General features: G+C 41.8%; 1 protein-coding gene across 1 annotated transcript in view; it reads right to left on the bottom strand.

Moving 5' to 3' along the window:
• LOC122815718 (aldo-keto reductase family 1 member B1-like) overlaps positions 1 to 22,291 on the bottom strand; it is a 547,809-nt gene that overhangs the window by 430,481 nt on the left and 95,037 nt on the right. Inside the window, exon 3 of the mRNA XM_044088466.1 lies at positions 6,735 to 6,851. Within this exon, the coding sequence (XP_043944401.1) occupies positions 6,735 to 6,851 (117 nt within the window). The remainder of the gene's footprint in view (positions 1 to 6,734; positions 6,852 to 22,291) is intronic.

Here is a 22,291-nt window from a genome sequence, read left to right as displayed (position 1 = left end):
TCAGAACTGTTGTAAGCACTGAATAAACTACAAAGTACTACAAACACTTAACTTTCCTCACTACCCAGTGGTTAAGAGTTTTTCTGTACTTACCTTCCTCAGTTGTGTAGAAGGAAAACCGCTCTAGTACTTACTTTGCTCATCTGTCTAGAGGAAAATAGTAATTACCCAGGCATGTCCAATGGACAGCTCCCGGTGGTCTCTCCTATCTACCTGATGAATCTGGGCATCTTGGGGCAATGTAGCAATTGCCTCATGTACACTGACAACCCTCTCTTCCTACCACCCAACACGACAACCTGTGAGAGATGCATTTATCTAGCCAAACTGGAAGAAAAGCTCTCAACCCAAGACTGAACTTGTCAGTCAAGAGGAGAAGGTAAACACTTGCACCACACCACACTCATCACAAAGACCCACTAAACCGACACCACCAAAACCCACACACAGATACACAAAAATATTCGCAGAGGCTCTCAATAATAACCTGCCCATGCGGCAGAGACCAAGCAGTAACACAGGTAACCTCCACCCCCCCAACACAACCCAAAAGACACATAACCCATAGACTCAGTGTGCCACTCAACCACAGCCCATAAGGCAAAACAACGTACCAAACACATTAGTCATAGGTGACTCTATAGTCAAGCACACAGATGTTCCACTCACCAGACTAGACAAGGAGAAGGTTACTGTCAGCTGCCTGTCGGGTGTCAGGATTCGCCACATAACCCACACACTCAGGTCACTCCACAACAAGTACAAATATGACTCAAGTCATTGTCCATTTTGGCATGAACGACCTGAGATGTACCTCCTGGACTACATGAAAAGAGACATGGAAGAGCTCTCCAATCTTGTAATCCAGGCTGGTATGACCCTAACCCCGAGTAGCATCCTACCTTCGCCCAGAATGACACCACAGTACAATGACAAAATGACTAATTTCAACAACTGGCAAAGCTTCTGGTGTCATTCTAAGGGGATCCAGTATCTGTCTGCCTGGAACTTCATGGTCGACAGGCCACGATGTTTTGCTAGCGATGGCCTGCACCGGTCGCCCTTGGGATTCCGGATACTGACTAAGGCTCTTGCCGCCCCTAGAGTGCATTTTTAGGCAAGTTCCAAATGACAAACCCACCACCATAACAGGTACAGGTAAACAAAAACTGAGGGTAATGCTACTCAACGCTACAAGTCTAAACCTCAAAATGCACTCACTCGAGGCACTCCTTAAAATGGAGAACACTGATATCTGTGCGGTGACTGAAGCCTGGTTCAAGGCTCCAGAAAGCACTCCTGTATTACCAGGCTATAACTCATACCATACCTTTCGGCCATCTAACCTGGACCAGAACACCAAAGGCAGAGGTGTGTCCATATTCATTAAGGATATCCACACCTCCAAGCTAGTTGCCCAACATAATGCATCCAAAATTACCCAAGTGCAACTAACTGGGCAAAACTGCAATCCAAATTGTAGCTTGCTACAGAGCCCCCACCATGCCCCAGGACTCCCTCTCTGATTTCTTGATATACTGGAAAATATTAGGGTCCAACCAAACACCCTAATAATGGGAGATTTCAACTACCCCACCATTAACTGGGAAAACTACTCGAGTACTAACTCCTTCGCTCAACGCTTTCTAGAATTCATAAACTCCAATGCCATGGATCAACTTATCCACACCCCCACCACGGGGCAACAATATCCTAGACCTAGTCATTACTAACATGAGTGACCGGTGTTCCACACTTGAAGTCATCTCCTCGTTGGTCAGATCAGACCATAAGGTAATCACCGTAGATACCCACATCCCACCCCCCATTAAGGAAACCACTCTAAAAAGTTTCACCAAAGCCAACTTCATGCTCAAGACGGAAGTGGCAAATTTCACGAAATCCATGCAGATGGGCAATGCAGTTATGACTGCAGAATCCTACACAAATGCAAACTATAAGCACTTATACGAGTGCATGGATCGTGCTATCCATAACAGAACCAAGATGCTATCTTCCAAAAAAAGGAAGCCAATCTGGTGGTCTCCCGCTATAAACAAACTCTACAACAGAAGGATGAAACTGTTGCAGAAGAAAGTAAAATCCAAAGCGTGGAGGATCTCCCTGGTCAGCCTCAGTAAGAAACAGAGATCCCTCAAAATCCAAAGCTAGCTATGAAAACAAGATTACCACTGATTCCAAGGACAACCACAAAGCACTCTTTAGCTATGTCAAGAATCTCAATGGCAACACCCAGGTCTGCTCTGAGTTACAGCACAATGGCACGAAAATTACAGAACCAACTGATAAATCGCCAACATCCTGGGTAATAGGTTCAGTGCTAACTTTACTCCCCTCTCACCCCATAAATGGACCATATCTATACCGGAAGAATGCACAGCCCCTGCAATCACAACTGTGCAGGTAAAAACTGCACTCTCCAAAGCCAAGAACACAGCTTCCATGGGACCACACAACATCAGAGGCTGCATTCTACATGAACTTCAGAACAAACTGACCCCCCCATCCAAGCACCATGTTCAGTCACAGCCTCACGTCATGCTTAGTACCCAATGAATGGCGCACAGCAACAGCTATACCACTCCACAAAGGGGGAGCCACCACAGACCCCGGGAACCATCGCCCTATTAGCCTGACGAGCCTGGTCTGCAAGGCCATGGAACGCATCATCATGGAACTCAAAGACATAGGTAACCTCCAAACTGTGGACCCCACTCAGTTCGGGTTTGTGAAAGGCAGATCATGCCTCCTGAACCTGATTGACTTCTTTAAAACAGTCACTAAAGCCTGAGACTAGGGAAAGGCAGTCCACACAGCCTATCTTGACCTCGCCAAGGCTTTCAACACCATCCCCCATTCAGGAATTACAGACAACCTCACTAAACTGGGTATAAATCCTTACATCACAATATGGGTTGCCAACTGACCTCACTGACAGAACCCACATTGTAAAAGTTGCAGACTCCAAATCTGACTTCAAATTAGTGACAAGTGGAGTACCACAGGGTTTAGTCCTGGGTCCTCTCATCTACTTCTCTGAAGTAAGGGCTAACACAGAGAACCTCTGGCTGACCAAGTTTGCAGGTGACTGCAAACTAGGTACCATAGTAGAGTCTCCAAACAACGTGGACATCCTATAGAAGGGCCTCACTGAGACAGATCCCTGGTGTCAGAGCCATGGCCTCAAGCTGAATGACAAAAGTGCATTGTCATCCCCTTTGGTAAAAACTCTGTTCCCATGAACACATAGGCGGCAGGCCACTTAATGCCGAAGGCGTGATAAGAGACCTTGGAACTCAGGTGGACAGTAGCCTCTACTTTGATAATCACATCGCCACAGTAGTCAGGAAATCCTTCTACGTGGCACACCATCACAAAAGGGTTCTCATCCAGGAAAAAAAAAAAAAAGAGAGAGAGGTAGTTGTTTCCCCCTACTCGGCCCTCATTAGACCCATTATTGAGTAAAACGCCCCTTTTGGAATGTACCTCAAGACATCTGCAACAGCTTGAAAGGCCACAGAAGTAACTCACAAAGGAGGAGGAGTACGGGCCTCAGATGTCCTATGCCGACAGTCTCAAAAAAACTCCAGCTTTACTCCGTAGCATATTGCCTACTCTGAGGTGATCTCTGCCTAACATACAAAGCTATGCCAAACCCAGAGCTGTTGGACATGCTACACCTCAAGAAATCCCAATCCCTCTGGGATACACGCTCTAGGGACCTAAACCTTGTCACCACAATAAATTGAACAATCTGGAGGGGATAGATTCCTGTCCCAGAGACTTCCCATACTCAGGAAAAAAGCTACCTATCTATGTCAAGCAAAGTTCATTAGCACTCTTCAAGAAAAATCTTGATGAATGGATGGGAATTAGGAAATTCACCCCTAGGATCACTTCTGTGGCTCTGCTCGACAGGGACACAGGAAAATAACTTTCTTGGGTGGCGAAAGCCAGGGAACTTTGATGGCTAGGCTTACATAGGCCCTAGGGTCGATAGCTTACGTACCTACCTATGAACCTATGAAAAGGGGGGGGGGGGATAAATGAAAGACCAGCACTGGTAGAGTTTTTAGTAAAATCTAGAATAGAAGCTGCCATTACAAAAAGAATAATTAGTACAGCACATAAAATAGTGCATGATAACCAAGAATAAGAGGAGGTTAGAAAGGACTGGAAGAGAGACTAGATAAGCAATTCACAAGGAAACAATGGGTGGATATATGTAGGTCTCCCAAATATGCAACAAAATCTAGAAGATTTAGGATTTTTGCTTGGAAATGTTTACACAGATTTGTATACACCAAACAGACTCCAGAGAATTTTTCTTCAGGCAGACAGCAAGTGTTGGAGGTGTGACAGGGAAGAAAGAGTAATTGGGAACATATTTTTTGGGAGTGCAGTGATTTGGCTGACTTTAAGGATTCCCTGTGGGATGCACTGTCGGAAATGCTAGGTGGGCAGATTGGTGTGACGAGGGAAATTATTTTTTTCTGAGCTATGATACAAGATCGGAATTGCCTAGACAAGGTATGGTCTTGCTATGTCCGATTATGGTAGCTGCCAAAAAAGCAACTACTAAAAAGTGGAAAATCAACATCTAAACCAACTATACTAGAAGTAGTGAATATAGTAACAGAGAGAAAAATTGGAACCGTGATCTTTAGAAGAGGGTAGGAGCAAACTACATAGGAAAAGGGGGAATTGTGGGAACAATACATACAGGGGAGAAATGAGGTTTAAAAGAAAGCAGGACATAAGCTATGTAGTGTTTGACTGAAAATGACTGGGTAGATTACAAGTGATGTATAATGTTTGCAACTGGCAGTGTGTTAGTATGGTTTGTGATGTAAAATGCTTGCAACTACTATTGTGTCTTGGTTTGTTTTCATGTATATAAATGTACAACTATCTACATCATAAGTGATAGTTTAATGCTTGTTTAAAAAAAGACAGGAATTGAATAATTTGTGTAATGCTGCTTAGGTTACATGATATATAACAATACATATGAAGTATAACGTTTGTAGACATGAACTTGTTAATACAGTTTTTTTTTTTTATATAAATGTAAATTTGTCTACATCACAAGTGATAATTCAATACAGGTTTTAAAGAGGAGTGCCATCAAATCTATCTGGAGATACAGTACCTACAGGGACATAAGCAAAACTGAGTTATGTGGAATTATTTTTCACAGTAACATAGTCAAAGCTGTACAAAGCTTGAACTGGTTGTTTCTAATGAAACATGCAAAATGTAAAGTGTGTAAAGCTGTGTTAGAATCATACTTTATGTTTCAGGAACTGATTCCCAAAACAGATGTATACACACTCTGTACCAAAGATATTCCAATTCCAAAACAGTTTTTTTTGTAGCAATTTGCCTCCACTGTCAACCATCAGCCCCCTCCTGGCCAACTAACTCATTTGTTTCCAATTACAGAGGACAGAGTCAACCTGGAGGGTGCATCAGATGTTCTTACTTCTCCCTGTGCCTAACGGACACACCCCTGGCTAGACACCAAGGACAGGCATGCAATAGGTCATCTGAGAACCCCTCACTTCTGGAAGAGGCATTCTGTCAAAGTGGAAACACTCCTCTCTGTGAAGCATGAGCACTTGTCTCTTCAGCTTCCACCAGGTAAATAGCACTGCTTAGTGCATCTGCAGTGCACACAAAACCTTTGTACCCCCTGCCCACCCAGGCAAAGCATGTGGGCCACAACCCTTTATTCACCCACATTCCTGTCTGGCTATTCTGGTGCTGGGGCCTTTAGTCAAACCAGAGTCATCTAGGATACAGTCAGGGCTCCATCCTTCAGCACCACCAAACAGCCAGGCACCAAATCATACCCATGACTGCTACACACTAACAAGCCTGTCCTAGATACTTGCACACTGCTAAATACAGACACTCTTACAAGCACTACTCCTGTGCTACAACTTCTCTGTTCTGATGGGAATTTCTTTACGACTGACACCACATTCTGTTCTGATGGGAATTTCTTTAAGACTGACACCACATACTTCCTGGATAACTGATAAATAGCAAAGAGATGCAGGAGACGTGATGTGATGTTAGCGAGGTGAATATTCTGTCTGAAACTTCTAAAATCTTAACAGACCCATGCACAGACACATGTGAACACATACACTTTCCTTAGCAGCTCTTCATTCTGGATGGAATATTGGCATACAACAGAACCCATAAGCAGAAAAACAGTTGTCCTACCACTCCTGTGGGAAAATGTGTTACATATATGTAAGCTCTATGGAGAGTGTAACGAACACTTCTTGTAAAAACAGCTTTGAGATTCACACTGCAAACGCAAAACAAATTCTGAATGGAAACTATGTGGCAAAACAATTTATCCCCCACCTGGAAACAGAGTGACAAGCAAACAGACAGCATGAGGCAGAGAGGGAGAAATACACATGTTAAAGGAACAGGCAAATAAACTATACGGTTAAAAAGTAATTTATTCCAAAAGCTAAAACTTCAATAAATTGAGCATTTCCCAACAACATGGAAGCAAAACATAAAAACATTTCTAAGTACAGATCAGACCTATAAAAGAAAATGTTCTGCAGTTTCTAGATAAAGAATTTTAAATGTATTCTATCTGCCACTATCCAACAGGAAAGGCTGGATTTTGGCTCCATTTATAGAGTCTATAAGACTGGAGAGAAAAAAAATGAAGAGTACTGTACCTTGAACCCCACTGGCCAGTGAATGAGGTAGAGATCCAGGTAATCTAGTTTCAGTGCAGACAGTGACAGCTGGCACGCCTTTTTAACCAAGGGCTTCTCTAAAAATGTACACCACAACTAGGAGAGAGATAAAATACACCTGTTAAAGGTAAAAGGACAATCCAAAACAATGGAAATCCCTCATGTCTATACTCTATCCATACAGATATACAAAGAGCTTGTTAATAAAACTACACAGACAGTGGAAAGTACTACCACCTCACTCCAAGTGACCCTGAGAAAACACAAATGTGGGACTACCAAATTACTGGTAACCTGCTCTGCAACAGAAAAATGTACCCAACCCCCCCCAAAAAAAAGGTACGTTATGGGGAGTTACTTCAAGCTGCATACAGGAGCAGATTCAAAACTACACAAAATTTAACCTCTAGAAACCCTTTTCAGCTTAAGACAAACCTAGAGCCATTCCAGCAGAACACTCTTCCATACCTACCAAGCTGTTCCTGGGAAAATGTTCATTATTACTATCAAAATTTTGAAAACTATTTCCATTTACTTTTCACTTAGTGGGACCAGATATGTTATATGGGATGGAGACGGTGGCATTGATGAAAAGACAGGCATCACAGCTGCAAGCGTCAGAGTTAAAAATGTTAAGATTTGCATTGGGTGTGAATAGGATGGACAGGATTAGGAAGCAGTATATTAGAGGGTCAGGCTCAGGTTGGACGGTTTGGACACAAAGCCAGAGAGGCAAGACTGCGCTGGTTTGGACAAGTGCTGAGAAGGGATGCTAGGTATATTGGGAAAAGGATGCCAAGGATGGAGCTGGCAGACAACAGGAAAAGAGGAAGGCCTAAGATGAGATTTATAGATGTGGTGAGAGGACATGCAGGTGGTTGGTGCGACAGAGCAAGATGCAGAGGGCAGGAAGAAATGGAGACAGATGTTCCGTTGTGGCTATCCCTAACTGGAGCAATGGAAAGAAGATTTGTAATGGCGTGCATGTATTCTATAGCCTTCTTCCTTTCAGCAGTGAAGCGTTACATTTAAAACCATTACTTTCCAGTACCAGTTTGAGGGGGGGGGGTTGTTTTCTAACTACTCATTCCTGAAATTTCATTATAAACCAATAAACATTTTTTCAAATTTGACCTAGGGTCAACGTATCAAGTGACATTTGTTAAAATGTAGCTGAAGTGAAATGATGTTCGAAATTACATTCAAATGAATAATGAATGTACATTTTCTCTTGGGGAGACTGCAACCCCTATGCCACTTCCTGTGTGGGGACACTTGTGCATCTTCACAGATCTGGAGCCTGCAGAACTACCTTGTTCCCTTTTGCTATGGCTAGGCAGTGAAAAACAGTATAAAAGTGGAGACTGTAGGGTGATAACTGTGCAACTTCCCTTCTTCACAACTAACCCACTGCACTACAATGCTTACAACATTAATGTAATAATGTACTCTCCTCTGTTAACCAGGAAGATACAAATGGCTACAGCCTACTTTCAATAGAGGTTTGAGAAAACAAGCCCAGCAAGCAAGTACAGCAAAAACATACTACAAAACAATTACAACTGGAAGCTGTCCTTCAGAAACACTAAAATTTCTGGGCAAAAGTTATGCACATTAAGCAGAAGTACAGAAGTGGTATCCAGAAGGCAAACTGACGGAATGGCTGAACAAATGTGCAGTAACACAAGCCACACACTATGGTAACATGTTACTGTAAAATTCCACTCTTTTTCTTGCAGCACAGTAGAACAAGCAGGCAACAGATATTACCTAACTGGGATACATGCACAGATAAACTCCCGCAGTAATGCAAATCGAGAAAAATTGCACTACATTTTAACTGTTCGAGTGTCAGACTAACATCACTCATTCTACAACACTTTTGAGTTTTAGTAAGAGTAAAAATAATACAATGACTTTGAAATGTAATGGTTTTTATATGGTCTTGATTAACAATACAAAAATTTGCATTCAAAGGCAATTGTAAAGTAGGACACATAAATTAAAAAGAAGTTGCAATAATCTGAATCACGGTTATAATAAAGCAATGAAATACTTCACCAGAAAAAAAGACAGCAGAATGAGGTATTCAAAACTCCCAGAAGAGTTGATCATGGGTCTTGCATGCTGCAACTCCCTTCCCCTAACAAGTGCTTATAAGTTTCATCTTTAATAAAGCAGAGGTGAAAGTCCTCATACTTGGAAGGAACTGTATTCCAGACAGAAAGTGCCATTTTGGAAAATGCTACATCCTTCACAACCAGCCCAAACGTGGGGCAAGGAAAGGAGCGGGAACCTTAAAATACCAAACAGTGCAGACCTTTAATTTAATCTTTATGGGCCGATGGAAGTCAAAAACTACAAAAAAGTAGCCTGTAGGCCCAAGTACTAGAAAGCATAGCAGCCTTATCCAAAACGGATACAAGTTAAGGGTGAGAACAAAATGAGCTTTTCACACTGATACAGTGCCATCAATATTTCATTAGTTATTTTATTTTGAAGGGGTAGCACATTCTTCCAAGTAGCTGACCACTGGCTGCTCCCCAATGCCTCTAAGCTGTAGTCGCGTCTACCTTTTTACCCTCAGTGAACCCCGTAACATTCCAGGGTGGTACATGCAATGGCCATCAGTTCTGAATGCCCCCCCCCTTTCCACAAAGTGTTAACATTCAGCAAGATGCCCCATCCACCCTCAGGAAGAACCTTGTGGTTGCCCCCCCCCCATCTCCAACTGGACAAGATTGATCTATGACAATGTGTCCTAACTGCATGTTCATCCTCCCCATGCCACTAACTCAGATACCAGATATGCTTTCAATAATGGGTTGTCTAGGCCACAGTCCACACTTTACCCCTCATCTGCCATTGTGCCTCGTCTGCCATTGTCTTGGCCTAACCTACAAGTTTTGCTGAGGGTTTGTTATGGGAGGACCCCAGCATAAATAATGGTACTGTATTTTCCAGCCTGGGAAGTTTTTTTCTTTGCACCTATGGAGCTCCTTGGCCTTTAGGGAGACGATTACAAGCATAATTTCAAGTAGGAATGTCCTTTGCAGATAGTTTAATACTGTATTATAATCCTTGTTCTGAACGGACTATGGACAGTGAAACTTAAGAAATGGAGTAAAAAAAAAATCAGTCTTGGGAAAGGATATGGCAGAGTATGAATAGAAGATAAATGCAGTTTGTGTACAAAGCTGAAAAAGCACAAGCTATAACTAGTTAGTGGAAGTTCAACACTAAACGTTTGGCACAAATAGTAAACTAGAAGCACATCTAAACTTTATTGTGTGCACTTCCTGCAGTGCAACACCCAATCATATTTAAATCTGTGTCAATGTCATTTGCATACAGAATGGCAGGATAAATTCAAGATAATCATACAAGTAAAGCTAAGCTTGAAGAGTATGGCCACATACCGCCACACAGTATCTGCAATTTGTTATTCATCTCAATCACTGCAGTCAATGGAACTGTCATTTTTTTCTTTTTACCATCAAATAACGAGGGTAAGTAACTAACAAAGAGCTCAGTAAATGGCAGTACTGCCAACAGATGTAAAAAAGAAGCCGCTGACCCACATACACTGGATCCTTTAACATTCAGAAAAAGGCCAGACTTAGATGTGCATGATGGAACGTTTTTTTTTTTTTTTTTGTAACTATACTGCCATTCCTTTCCAGCAAAAATTTGGGTTGTAGTAAAGAGAATACAAAAGCTGCATCATCTGTACATCAACCAGTATACTTCAGTGCACTGCAATATTATTGGCGACTATCACCAAGTGGCCAACCAGAGCATCCACTGTCTGTGGGATGCCACACCTTACTAATAATGGTACAGCAGTGCACTCTAATATAGCAAAGAAAATGTAATTACAATCAAATCTGACAGCCTTGGTACATCTATAAATCAATAATATTGCCCTGGTTTTAGGTCAGTGCACTTTGCTTTCAGTTCCACTACCTTGTCTAAATGAGAGCTGTAAAGTACAATAAACTGTTAATGTCAGGAACTGTCATTATGGAATGAATTTTTTTTTCTATGACTAGAGTACAGGATGCTTCAACTTCAAAACCTTGAAACTCACTAGAGTGGGAAAAATGAATCTTAAATGGGAGCTAATGAAACAGAATGACAGTTGAAATGAAAGCTGTATTTAAAGTTTGAAAGCTCTAGATTTCCATAGTAATGGACACCAGTGTACAGTATAAATGAGAGATCCATCTTAATTGCAAGACAGTTTGCCAAGAGGTAAGCTGCCCCTTGTCAAGTGTCCATTTTATTGAGTAACAACCTACAACACTAAGCTGCACAGTCACAGATGGAGAACACTCCTAAAAGTTGGACCATTTTCCTTTCACAGTAATTGTGCATTCTCTGAAGGAGGTGTTGGAATTGGGAATGCCAACATTAACACAAAAAACAGTTACAAATACAGCGATCAGAGGACTGCAGCCTCTCAATACACTGGCTTTCACCAAGTCTGAATCTAGGAAAATTCGACAGCTGACACTCCATGAAAAGGGACTGCATGAATCTACTGTCAAGTCCATGTCAACAATGAAATGCAATATACATCAACCTATTAAATTTAACAGAATCAGAATCACATTTATTGGCAAAGTATGCACACATACAAGGAATCTGACTCTGGTTTCAACGACTCAAAATTACATAAAACGACGAATATACAACTATTAAGAACAAGCAACAACAAAAAATGTAAATATACATATATGTATACATACAAGGTGCAAAGTGCAAGAAATACTGAAATAAACTCCGAAAGAAAGAAGTGTTAATACTCAGAGGCTTAGGAAAAAGAGTGTTACTATACTGATTTTGTTGCAAGTATCACTGCATGCATGACCTCAGTATCACAGGACACTTTGCTATTATGGTTTATGCAGGGTGGCAACCAACTCCTGAATCCCCAGTGAGGGCAACAATCTTGCTACTAATATATACTGTTGTGCAACCTGTGATACAGGAAAACAGGCTGGGGAATACATAGTTTTCCACTTAATGCAACTACTCCTTTTCTAAAAAGTTAGGCTACCTCAAAGGCAGAATGTGTATGCAGGACTGCAGTCTCAAAAACTGTGCAAACAGTAGGGCTTACCTCCTGCAAAATGACACCTGCCTCAAACTCCAGGGTCTGGGATACAGTCCTGCCCTCCAGCAAGCATCTGTGTAAAAGTTTGTACATTCTTCCACGGTCTGTATGTAATTCTCTGGATACTCTTGTTTTTTCCTACTTCACAAAAACACTATGGTGAAAAACTGTATATACACAGCTATCTAACTGTCCGCAATTCTCAGTGAATGCACACCAGTCAAACTTTCCATAAAATGGATTCAAACCAACAAAAGTGCAACTTGCATCGAGTTTGTGTTATCAATTAAGGGGTACCAAATATATAGCCCTCCACATGGGGGTGTGGAGAGCTTATTCTCTGCGTCACTCACCCAAGGCTGTTCTTTTAAAATCATCCAACATGTTGGCATCAGTCAGCCAGCATTCCATCTAACCTGGTTAAAAAAAAACTCCATATGGACCTGCTCACATACCCAGTTAATAAATAAATATTTTGGATTACTTGTTCACCTTTTGGAAGTTGTTTGCACTGAATTTTTACCCAGTGGCTTAATGCATACAAAATAAAAAGTGCATTCTATGAACACTTGGTAGTCAGGATTTGTTATTCAAGACTTCATTCATATGTTAGTTTCATATGTTAGTTTCTTGATAAAGCAAGTGATCTCTTTACAGGGTCATAGATGTGCTAAACTTGCTCTGGACAGGGTACCAGTCCATCTCACAATACACACGCAGACCTAAAGGCCAATTCACATTTGTCTTTGGGAGCAAAGAGGAAACAAGATCACTTGGCAAAAACCCATTCCGACACAGGTAGGATATGTAGACTTTTGCTCTGAGGTTGCACCATTATCTGCCATTTCAATGGGCCATCTAATTCAAGATTTCATGAAATAGTAATATAAAACAATGTTCTGAAGCTATATGTACAGTAAAGCATGTAGAAAAGCATGCAGACATATTACAGACCTTATGGCTCAAACCATCGTTGCACAGACAGAGTAAGAGTATATTTCAAATTATGCTTCAAAAAGTTTAAATTGCATTTGCCTCATGCTTTTTACAGTTTTTGCACTTGTTTTATATCAATTTAAGTTGTTTTTGTATTGTATAACTGTTGTAGGCTACACACTAAAGTGTGCTAGCCTGTTTATAGCATTTACAGTGTTTTCTGTGTGTTTTTCTGCTGTTTCCTGAAAAAAAAAACTCTTTTCCCGCCTTTGCTGAACTAGATTAGTCCAGATTTCAGGTTTTGTTGAATTCCGGACTGTGGTATAGTTTCCTGTGTTGCCCATATCCTTACTTGGATAGGAGGAAGCTTCTCTGTTCACCAGTGAGAGTGGGGAGCTTTCAGCAGCCTATCTGTCCCTGGAGGAGTGGTCTCAGCCCTGAAACTAGTAGCTTATTGGCCATTTTGGGTCAATTCCTATCTCCTTCAGTTTCCCTGCTTTAGAACCTGCATTTGTGTGGTTTTGCACAATTTTGCACATGGGGCAGCGCCGCTTAAACGGGTTTAAAGTATTCCCGTCTCCAGAAAGTCTGCTCTTCACTTTTTCCCTTAGAAGTGTTCTAAATCTCAAGTAAGCACTCTATTTTCATTCTAAAAAAGTAGTTCCTTATACTATTCTGGCATGTCCAAAAGTCAGTTTCGGGTTTACTCTCCAGTCCAGCTGGTGAATCTGGGAATCTTGAGGCAATGTTACAACTGCCTTATGTACACAGACCACCCTCTCCTCCTCCCAACAAGCTCAAATATATGTGTGAGATGCAACTATATAGCCAAACTGGAGGCTGAGCTCTCTCAACCCAATACTGGCGCAGTCAGTCAGGAGGAGAAGGTAACCACACACACCACAAATCCAGTCTCACATAGACCTATCGCAACAGAAAACCAAACACACAAAAACACACTTGGAAGCGCTAAATAAAAATCTGCCCAAGCAGCAGAGACCTCCAAAGCAGACATCCAAGCAACCGCTACCCCACAACAATACCCACGTATCACATAGTTCACAAAGTCAGTGTGCCACACAGTCACAGCCCTTAAGGCTAAACAACACACCTAATACACTTGTAATAGGTGACTCTATTGTCAGACACACTGACGTCCCACTCACCAGGCTGAACAAGGAGAAGGTCACTGTAAGCTGCCTGTCGGGTGCCAGGATCCACCACATAACACAAGCACTCAGGTCACTCCAAAGCAAGTACAAATATGACTCCGTCATTGTCCATGCTGGTGTGAATGACCTGAGACGTACCTCCCTGGACTACATGAAGAGAGACCTAGAGGAGCTCTCTGATCATGTAGCCCAGGCCGGTATGACCCTGACCTTGAGTAGCATCTTACCCTCACCAAGAATGATGCCACAGTATAAAGACAAAATGATCAATTTTAACAATTGGCTAAAGTATTGGTGTCATTCAAAGGGGATCAAGTGTCTGTCAGCCTGGGATGACATGCTCGACAAGCCACGTTGCTTCGCTAGGGACGGCTTGCATCTGTCACCCCTGGGCTTTCGAATACTGGCTAAGGCTCTTGCCACCCCCATAGTGCCTTTTTTAGGCAAGGCTCAAGAGACAAACCCACCTCCATAGACAACACAAAGAAAAAGAAACTAAGGGTAATGCTCAACGCCAGAAGTCTAAACCTCAAGATGCACACACTCTAGGTTCTCCTCAGTACGGAATATCGATATCTGTGCAGTAACAGAAACCTGGTACAAGGCTCCCGAGAGCACCCCAGCACTACCAGGTTATACCTCATACCATGCTTTTCGGCCCCAAAACTCAGACCGAACCACAAAAGGAGGGGGAGTATCCATATTCATCAAAGATACCCACACCTCCAGGTTAGTGGCACTGCATGAAGCATCGGAGACCATCCATGTGCAACCAACAGTGGGCAAAACTGCCTTTCAGTTTGTAGCCTGCTACAGACCACCCTCCCAAACTCAGGAACCCCACTCGGCTTTCCTGAGAACACTGGAGAATATGAAGGTCTCTCCAAACACCATTATATTGGGTGACTTCAACTACCCAAACAGACTAGGAGCACTACTCAAGCCCCAACGGTTCCTAGAATTTATAAACTCAAATGCTATGGAACAACTGGTCACCACTCCCACAAGAGGGGAAAACATATTGAACCTGATCATCACCAACATGGGGACTCTATGTTCCATACCAGAGGTATACCCCTCATTGGTAAGATCTGACCATAAATTAATCTCACTGGACATCCATATCCCGTCCCCACCCCCAGCCAAGGAAACCACGGTGAAGAACGTAAGCAAACTTCAACTTCTCAAAACTGAGGTGGAATCCTTCAAAGCCCTCGGGCTAGTGGAAAATACGGCCCAAACCGCAGAAACCTTTACAAACGCTTTCTATGGACACCTACAGGAATGCATGGATCCCAAATAAAACCAAGACTCATTCCTCCAAAGGCAGGAGGCCTGTCTGGTGGACCCCAGCCATAAATAAGCTATACAACAGAAGGAGAAAGCCACTACATGATAGAGCAAAATCCCAAAAAGGGAAGGCATCTCTGATTAGTACAACAAGAAAGTACGATCCCTCATAAAATCATCTAAGGCCAGCTTCGAAAGAAAAATTGCACAAGATGCTAAAGATAATCACAAGGCCTTCTTTAGTTATGTCAGGAACCTGGGTGGCAACTCCCAGATATGCTCTGAGTTAGTTCAAAATGACAAAAAATATACTGAACCCACAGACATTGCCAACATCCTGGCAGACAGGTTCAGTGCAAACTTCTCCCCCCCTTCCCCCCTCAAAAGAGCAAATGTCTATCCCAACAGAGTGTAGCATCCCTGACATCACAGATGCACAGGTGAGAGCTGCCCTCTCCAAAGCAAAAAAACACAGCATCAATGGGACCGGACGGTGTCCCGGGCTGCATCTTACACGAACTCCAAGAAGAACTGAACCCTCACATAAAGTCATTGTTCAATCTCAGCCTTACTACAGGATATGTACCCAAGGAATGGTGTACAGCAACAGTGGTCCCACTCTGGACGCCCTATAAGCCTGACTAGCCTGGTCTGCAAAGCTATGGAGCATATCATGAAACTCAAACAAAGACATTGGGAACCTCCAAACACTGGATCCTACCCAATTCGGCTTTTGTTAAGGGCAGATCTTGCCTCTTGAACCTGGTCAACTTCTTTGAAACAGTCACCAAGGCCATAGATGAAGGGAAGGTAGTCCACACAGCCTACCTGGACCTCGCAAAAGCCTTCGACACAATACCCCACTCGGGCATCATAAATAAGCTCACCAGCTTAAATATCAACCCCTATGTCACAAGATGGGTTGCAAACTGGCTCAGGGATAGAACCCACATGGTCAGAATTGCAGGTGCCATGTCAGACTCTAAACCAGTTACAAGTGACGTTCCACAAGGCTCAGTCCTGGGACCTCTTTTGTTCGGTATAGATTTCTCTGAGGTACAGGCTAACATGAGAGGACTATGGCTGACCAAGTTCGCAGATGACTGCAAACTGGGTGTCATAATAGACTCGCCGACTGACACAAGCATCCTCCAAAAGGGTCTCACAGAGACGGATAACTGGTGCCAGAGCCATGGCCTAAAGCTAAATGCCAAAAAATGCATAGTCATCCCCTCTGGGAAAAACAAAGTGCCCACAAATTACCGCATGAGTGGTAATCCATTAAGTACAGAAGAAGTAATTAGGGATTTGGGGACCCAAGTGGATAGCAATCTCTCCTTTCAGAAAGACCTTCTATATAGCCCACCTTATCACGAAAGGGTTCACATCTACATCAAGAGAGGCCATTGTGCCCCTCTACTCATCAGGCCCATAATTGAATACAATGCCCCATTTGGGATGTACCTTACCCGACACCTGCAGTAACTGGAAAGACCCCAAAAGTACCTCACCAAGAGGATCAAGGGACTCAAAACAGATGCCCTACGCAGTTAGGCTAAAGAAACTCCAGCTCTACTCAGTTGCTTACCACCTACTCAGAGGCGATCTGTGCCTGATGTATAAAAGCCATGTCCAACCCAGAACTAATGGACATGCTCCACCTCAAGAAATCCAAATCCCTTAGAGCTACACGCTCCAGGGACTTAAACCTCAGCACAGAAATAAATAGGACATGCTGGAGGGACAGATTCATATCCCAGAGGCTCCCCTCACTCTGGAACAAAATCCCAATCCATGTTAGGCAGAGTCCCTCAATGACCCTCTTCAAGAGAAATCTTGACGAGTGGATGGGAGATCGTAGGTTTACCCCTGGGATCTCTTCTGTGTCCCTACTAGACAGAGGCACAGTAAACTAACCTCAAAAGGGCTATCTTCTGTGACCTACTATACAGAGGCAGTGTCAACTAATTTAAAAGGGTGGCGAAAGCCAAACACACTCGGGCTAAGCTTATAAATGCCCTAGGGCAGATAGCCTAGTATCAACCTATGAACCTATGATACAATTCTCTATAGGTTAACATTAAATTAATTTTGAAATTGTTTCAGAAATGGTATCATTGGAAGAGACAAAGCATTATTAACTGAACAAATATTTGTATATGGCAGGCTTAAGACATTCTCAGTAATGGGTGACTGTTTTATCGTTTTTTTGTTAACAGATTGAATGGGCTGGTGCAACACTCTCAATTATTACTCGGGACAAAAAACAAAATATTGCCAAAGAAGACACAAATATACACAGGACGTTGCACAAACAAATGCAGTAAATGTGTTTCTTCCTGATCTCAGATAAGAAATAAAAGTTTTAAAAACACTGACATGTTAAATGGTAACTTGTGTGTACCACTTGTCTGCTCAGCTTAACTAAGAGCATGGATGTTGCACAGGCTGCCTGGGGGCAGCAAATGAGCAGCCAGAGGCCAGTCTTCTCCACATACATGTTTGCAGATATAGATATATTTGTGTATGCGCGCATGTGTACATGTACTACATATATGTATCTACATATTAACATATAAAAATCTATAACACACACACACACACACACACACACACACACACACACACACACACACACACGTGTGCGTGTCTACATATATACATTAATATAAATGTGGCTCCTCCTGCTCTGACCTGGGTAAAGCAGGCAATCAAAGAATTAATAAATGAAATGTACCTTTCAGCCACACCTTGCCCTCCCACCTTTTTCTTCTCGTTTCTATATGTATTCCCAAACTAAATGCAATATTTCCAGGTCACCATACTTTTTGCTTAAGACAACAACTTTCAGCTACATGTAGCCATTATCATAAATCATGAAGTGAAAAGTTTAATGTCTTCAGAGCACTAAATTCAGTTACTTAGAGCTAGCTATGCAGACAAGCAAAATATGTTTTAAAACAGAGTGTCTCAGGTTTCACAAGCTTAGGGCACAAAACACAAATGCTCTTTTACTCCCATTCTTATTCTTCTTGCTGAGGGCTATAAATGGCTACTCTGTTGCCAAGTGCTCCTGGATGCAGGCACACTGCCAAAACTGATGCTCCAATACAGAAATAGAGCAGCAAGTATGGCTCCAGACCCAGGTCAAAGCAACTGGAAAAGGGTGGGGTGCTGGCAAAAGGAGATCAGGGAAAATGACCAGAGACCAAAGTAAAGTAAAGGAAGCAGCCACTGGCTACACAACAGTGGACAGTGCCTACATACAACCAGTTATGTACTACAGGACCTCTAAACACCCCCAAACTAGCTACCCAACTTTCTAAGGAATAGCGTGCCTTGCTAAATAACTGCAAAAAATGATAAAAAGTGTGTTAATATGAAAAGAATAGTATATCAACAGATGTGTCTTTACTGCTGGACTTCTTTCAACTTTTTTTTCAACTTTTGAAAAGTTAATGTCTAAACAGCCATGGATTCTATCCAAGAAAGCCAGTGTTGGATGCTTTCAGTTACCTTAAGAATGGACAACCACATCAGTTCTCCCCTTAGATGACTTCCTTAGGGAGCCTTCTGATGGCTGGAAGGTCAATGCAGTTATAAAAAGCAAATGTAAATATCCTTTGTAGAAATCGATGAGGACTGGGGGAAAATATGCCTCGGAAATGCACCTACCCAAGTTTATTATAATTTCTTGTTCCATTAATAACTGGTTCATGCTTTGATGTGTAAAAAAAAAAATCAATCTTAAAATGCCTTTTACGAAACACATTCCATATTCTGCAAAACACAAAACTGGTTGTTAACAGACTAGTTTGAATTCTACTTTGCCCTCTCATATTTTTTTGTCATTTCCAGTTCCTAGCAAAGTTTGATGAAATTAAAATGAAATGTTCAGCAACTGAAGTAGGCAAAGTAGGCATTAACCACAGCCCTTCCAAAATTTTACAAATGTATCATTTCCAAACAAATGTGCATGTGCACACACATACAGGACTACTAAATTTTGTGTGTGTGTAACACAAAACCAAAAAATTATTACCAGGAAAATATTAGAGGAGCATTACACACAGCTTCACAAGTCCTAAAAAGCAAATATGTTGAAAGGAAACATTACAATAGGAGACCAAGATATTCACGTAATCAGAATACAGCTGGTCACCAGTGTGTGTGGAGCAGGTGAGACAACTTGTCAGGAAATCTCGGGACTTTTGGGATTCCCTTTCCAATACACCATAATGGCCAACCCGCAGTTTAACACTCAAGGAACACACCCAGTGCTTACAATGCTGATCACGGTTTACTAATAAATTGTTCATTAAAGAAAACAATTCTCTCTTATCAGGCTTTTGTAGCGTGACATTCTTCTTAGAGAGAGCTCCACATAAGTAATGCTCTTTAACCTGGCAGTTTTAACAGAGATGCACCATAAACTTTTAGTGAAGCTGCATAAAACTATAATCCAGACCATAAAACCAGCTCTGAAGACTGCTATGGGAAATACCAGACATGTCATACCTAAAAGGATCACTACAATGTCAGGCAATGTGTGGCCTGAAGCTGGTTCACAAATTCTAAAGAAGAGAATAGAGACAGGAGAGAGGAATGTGCCAGAGGAAAGGGACAGACTTCAACAGATAGGCATGCCCAAAGGCCTGATACTACTGACTACTGACAACAGGCATCTAAAAAACTGCAGGCATATAGTGGGATAATTCTACCCTGCCTCCGCTGAGAACTGACAACACAAAAAACACACAAAAATTAACTTCAGTCAAAAGAAATCCTCCGAGAAGAAAATTAGCCAAAGGGCAGGTGATGGAAGCAAGGAAAAAAAAAGTGTGAAAGTAGAGAGGGTATTCCTTCCCAACATAATTAAATGAGGAGCTAAGCATGAGGACATTCACTGCTACCCTCTACCAGAATAAATATATCTTGGTAATATGAAGCCATTTTAAATTGTGTCCATTCTTTACCCTTCTGACTTTTTTTTTTAATTAACTTTGCAAATCTGGAATCCTTTTTGGCTCAATGCAGGGTTGTCTCTCCAGCAAAGACTGCGTATTCTCCCTGCATCTGTTTGAGTTTTTACTGGGCATTCTGCTTTACTCAGATGCGCATACAGATATGGGTAATCCAGAGGATCTGTAACTTGAGTTGGTGGGGGGGGGGGGTTCTCCTGCAACCCTGAAAAGGACAAAACAGATGATCAGGAAATGAACAAATGTTTAAACATTTCCTGAAGTGTTAAATCCTTACTGTAGTTGCACACAGCTGCTATTCTAGCAAATCCATGATGCCAATATTTTTACTCATTAAACAAAAAAATAAGCGGAGGAAGAAAATCTGAGCTAAGTTATGGCTCTCTATGCCTGGACATGGGCTGAAAACATGTCTGGTTAGGTTATTATGATAAGGTAATATTATATCCAGTTTGGTGTCCCGAGGGCTATCGGTTGGACCAGTTGGTCCCCAACGTGAAGCCTGAGGGACCAAACAGGACCAACCGAAAGACATTAAGCCCGACCACATTTACGTAAGAAAAGAAACTATTACTTTTCTTAAATAATGGCATATAAAAATTTTCTTAAATAATATAATAGTATAAGACCTGTTTACTGCCCTTCCGCTGATGTATGGCATGGCATAATATACGATTGTAGCTGCGGCAAAAATGCGCGGTACATCAAGATCTCAAGCAAGTTTTATTTTTCGCCTTGTCGCCGTTTTTTGCTAATAGCGTTTAACAGTTTTAGAATACAACGGACATCTCCGCTTAGTTTTTAGGTCCAGCTCGCAAATGTTTCTGCTTATTGTTAACCCATGCTATTTATTAACAAACGCGTATCTTGCCAACTTAGCAGGCTTTAAACAACTGACAAAGCAAATAAATATACTAAATGGGTTAACATATTAACGACAGTTTAAAATAAGCAACGCGGAGGAGTTCGCTCTTTATTTAACTTGCCATATTAAACCCCCATTTAACCACGAGACAAAGTGAGAAAAAACTAAAAATTATACTAAAAAAAATGGACACGACGGACCTTTTCCATTAGTACACCAACCAATCAGCGCATGCTTTTGGGGGGATCATGGTATAATATCACAAAATAGTACTAGAAAACACTTCCAACAATAGCTACCAAAGCAACATCATGACAATGGTAATGGTCTGACATATCAGGTTAGCACATTAGCACCACCATTACATCAACAGATCTAGGATGACCTTCTGCAACAGGCCCTTACCCAACTATTTTTATTCGTATTATAGGTGAAATGAAACGCATCACCCTTTTTTTTTTTTTTTTTAGCTCAAAGTATTTTGTTTATCTCTGGCTATGACTACATCTTGCATAAAACACAGCTGAGAAAGCATTTCAGTTTTAAAGTAAAATGCACTTTTAAATGGGAAACCTGATTACTATGGAATGGTGTGGTGTGTTTACATCATTATGAAGCAGGTACTGCTGAAGAGTTCAGTCCTCCATACGGCACCTTCTTCAGCATTTCAGTGAGTCACAGGCCATGCTTCATCTCTATACGTCGCAGAAGCCAGTACTAACTAGGTACAACTTAACATAAACATGGTTAAAAGTATTACATTTAAGAGCAATAGAGTAGGATTCTAGTTTTACTGTTTGGCTTGGCAAGCAATGAAATACATGAAAATGATAAAGGCTTATAATTTGCAATAGTGTTGACATTTTAAAGAATGACATTAGTGCAACTATTTACATCTTGCATTCCAATCTTCCTAGTGTGCATTCAAAAATGGGGACACGATCATGGTTAAAGCACTGGAGCCAGCTATGGTTCAGCTCATGGCATCTGGTGGTGCCTTCTGACCTGGCACCTCTCAACACAGTGTTCAGAGAGCGAAAGAAAAAAATTATATATATTTATTAAACACTAACTTTCTCAAAGTTTACAGAAACTTGTTTTTTCTCTCTGATCCGTCACTCCTCCCCTCATTCCTAAACAGCAGTAGTCACATCTGAGATGGGGGGGGGGGG

Source organism: Protopterus annectens, chromosome 11.part0 (genome assembly GCF_019279795.1).
Source record: "Protopterus annectens isolate FY-2018-M chromosome 11.part0, PAN1.0, whole genome shotgun sequence".
NCBI lineage: Eukaryota > Metazoa > Chordata > Ceratodontiformes > Protopteridae > Protopterus > Protopterus annectens.
The sequence above is the reverse complement of the archived record's forward strand: the minus strand, read 5'-3'. Positions and strand labels throughout refer to the sequence as shown.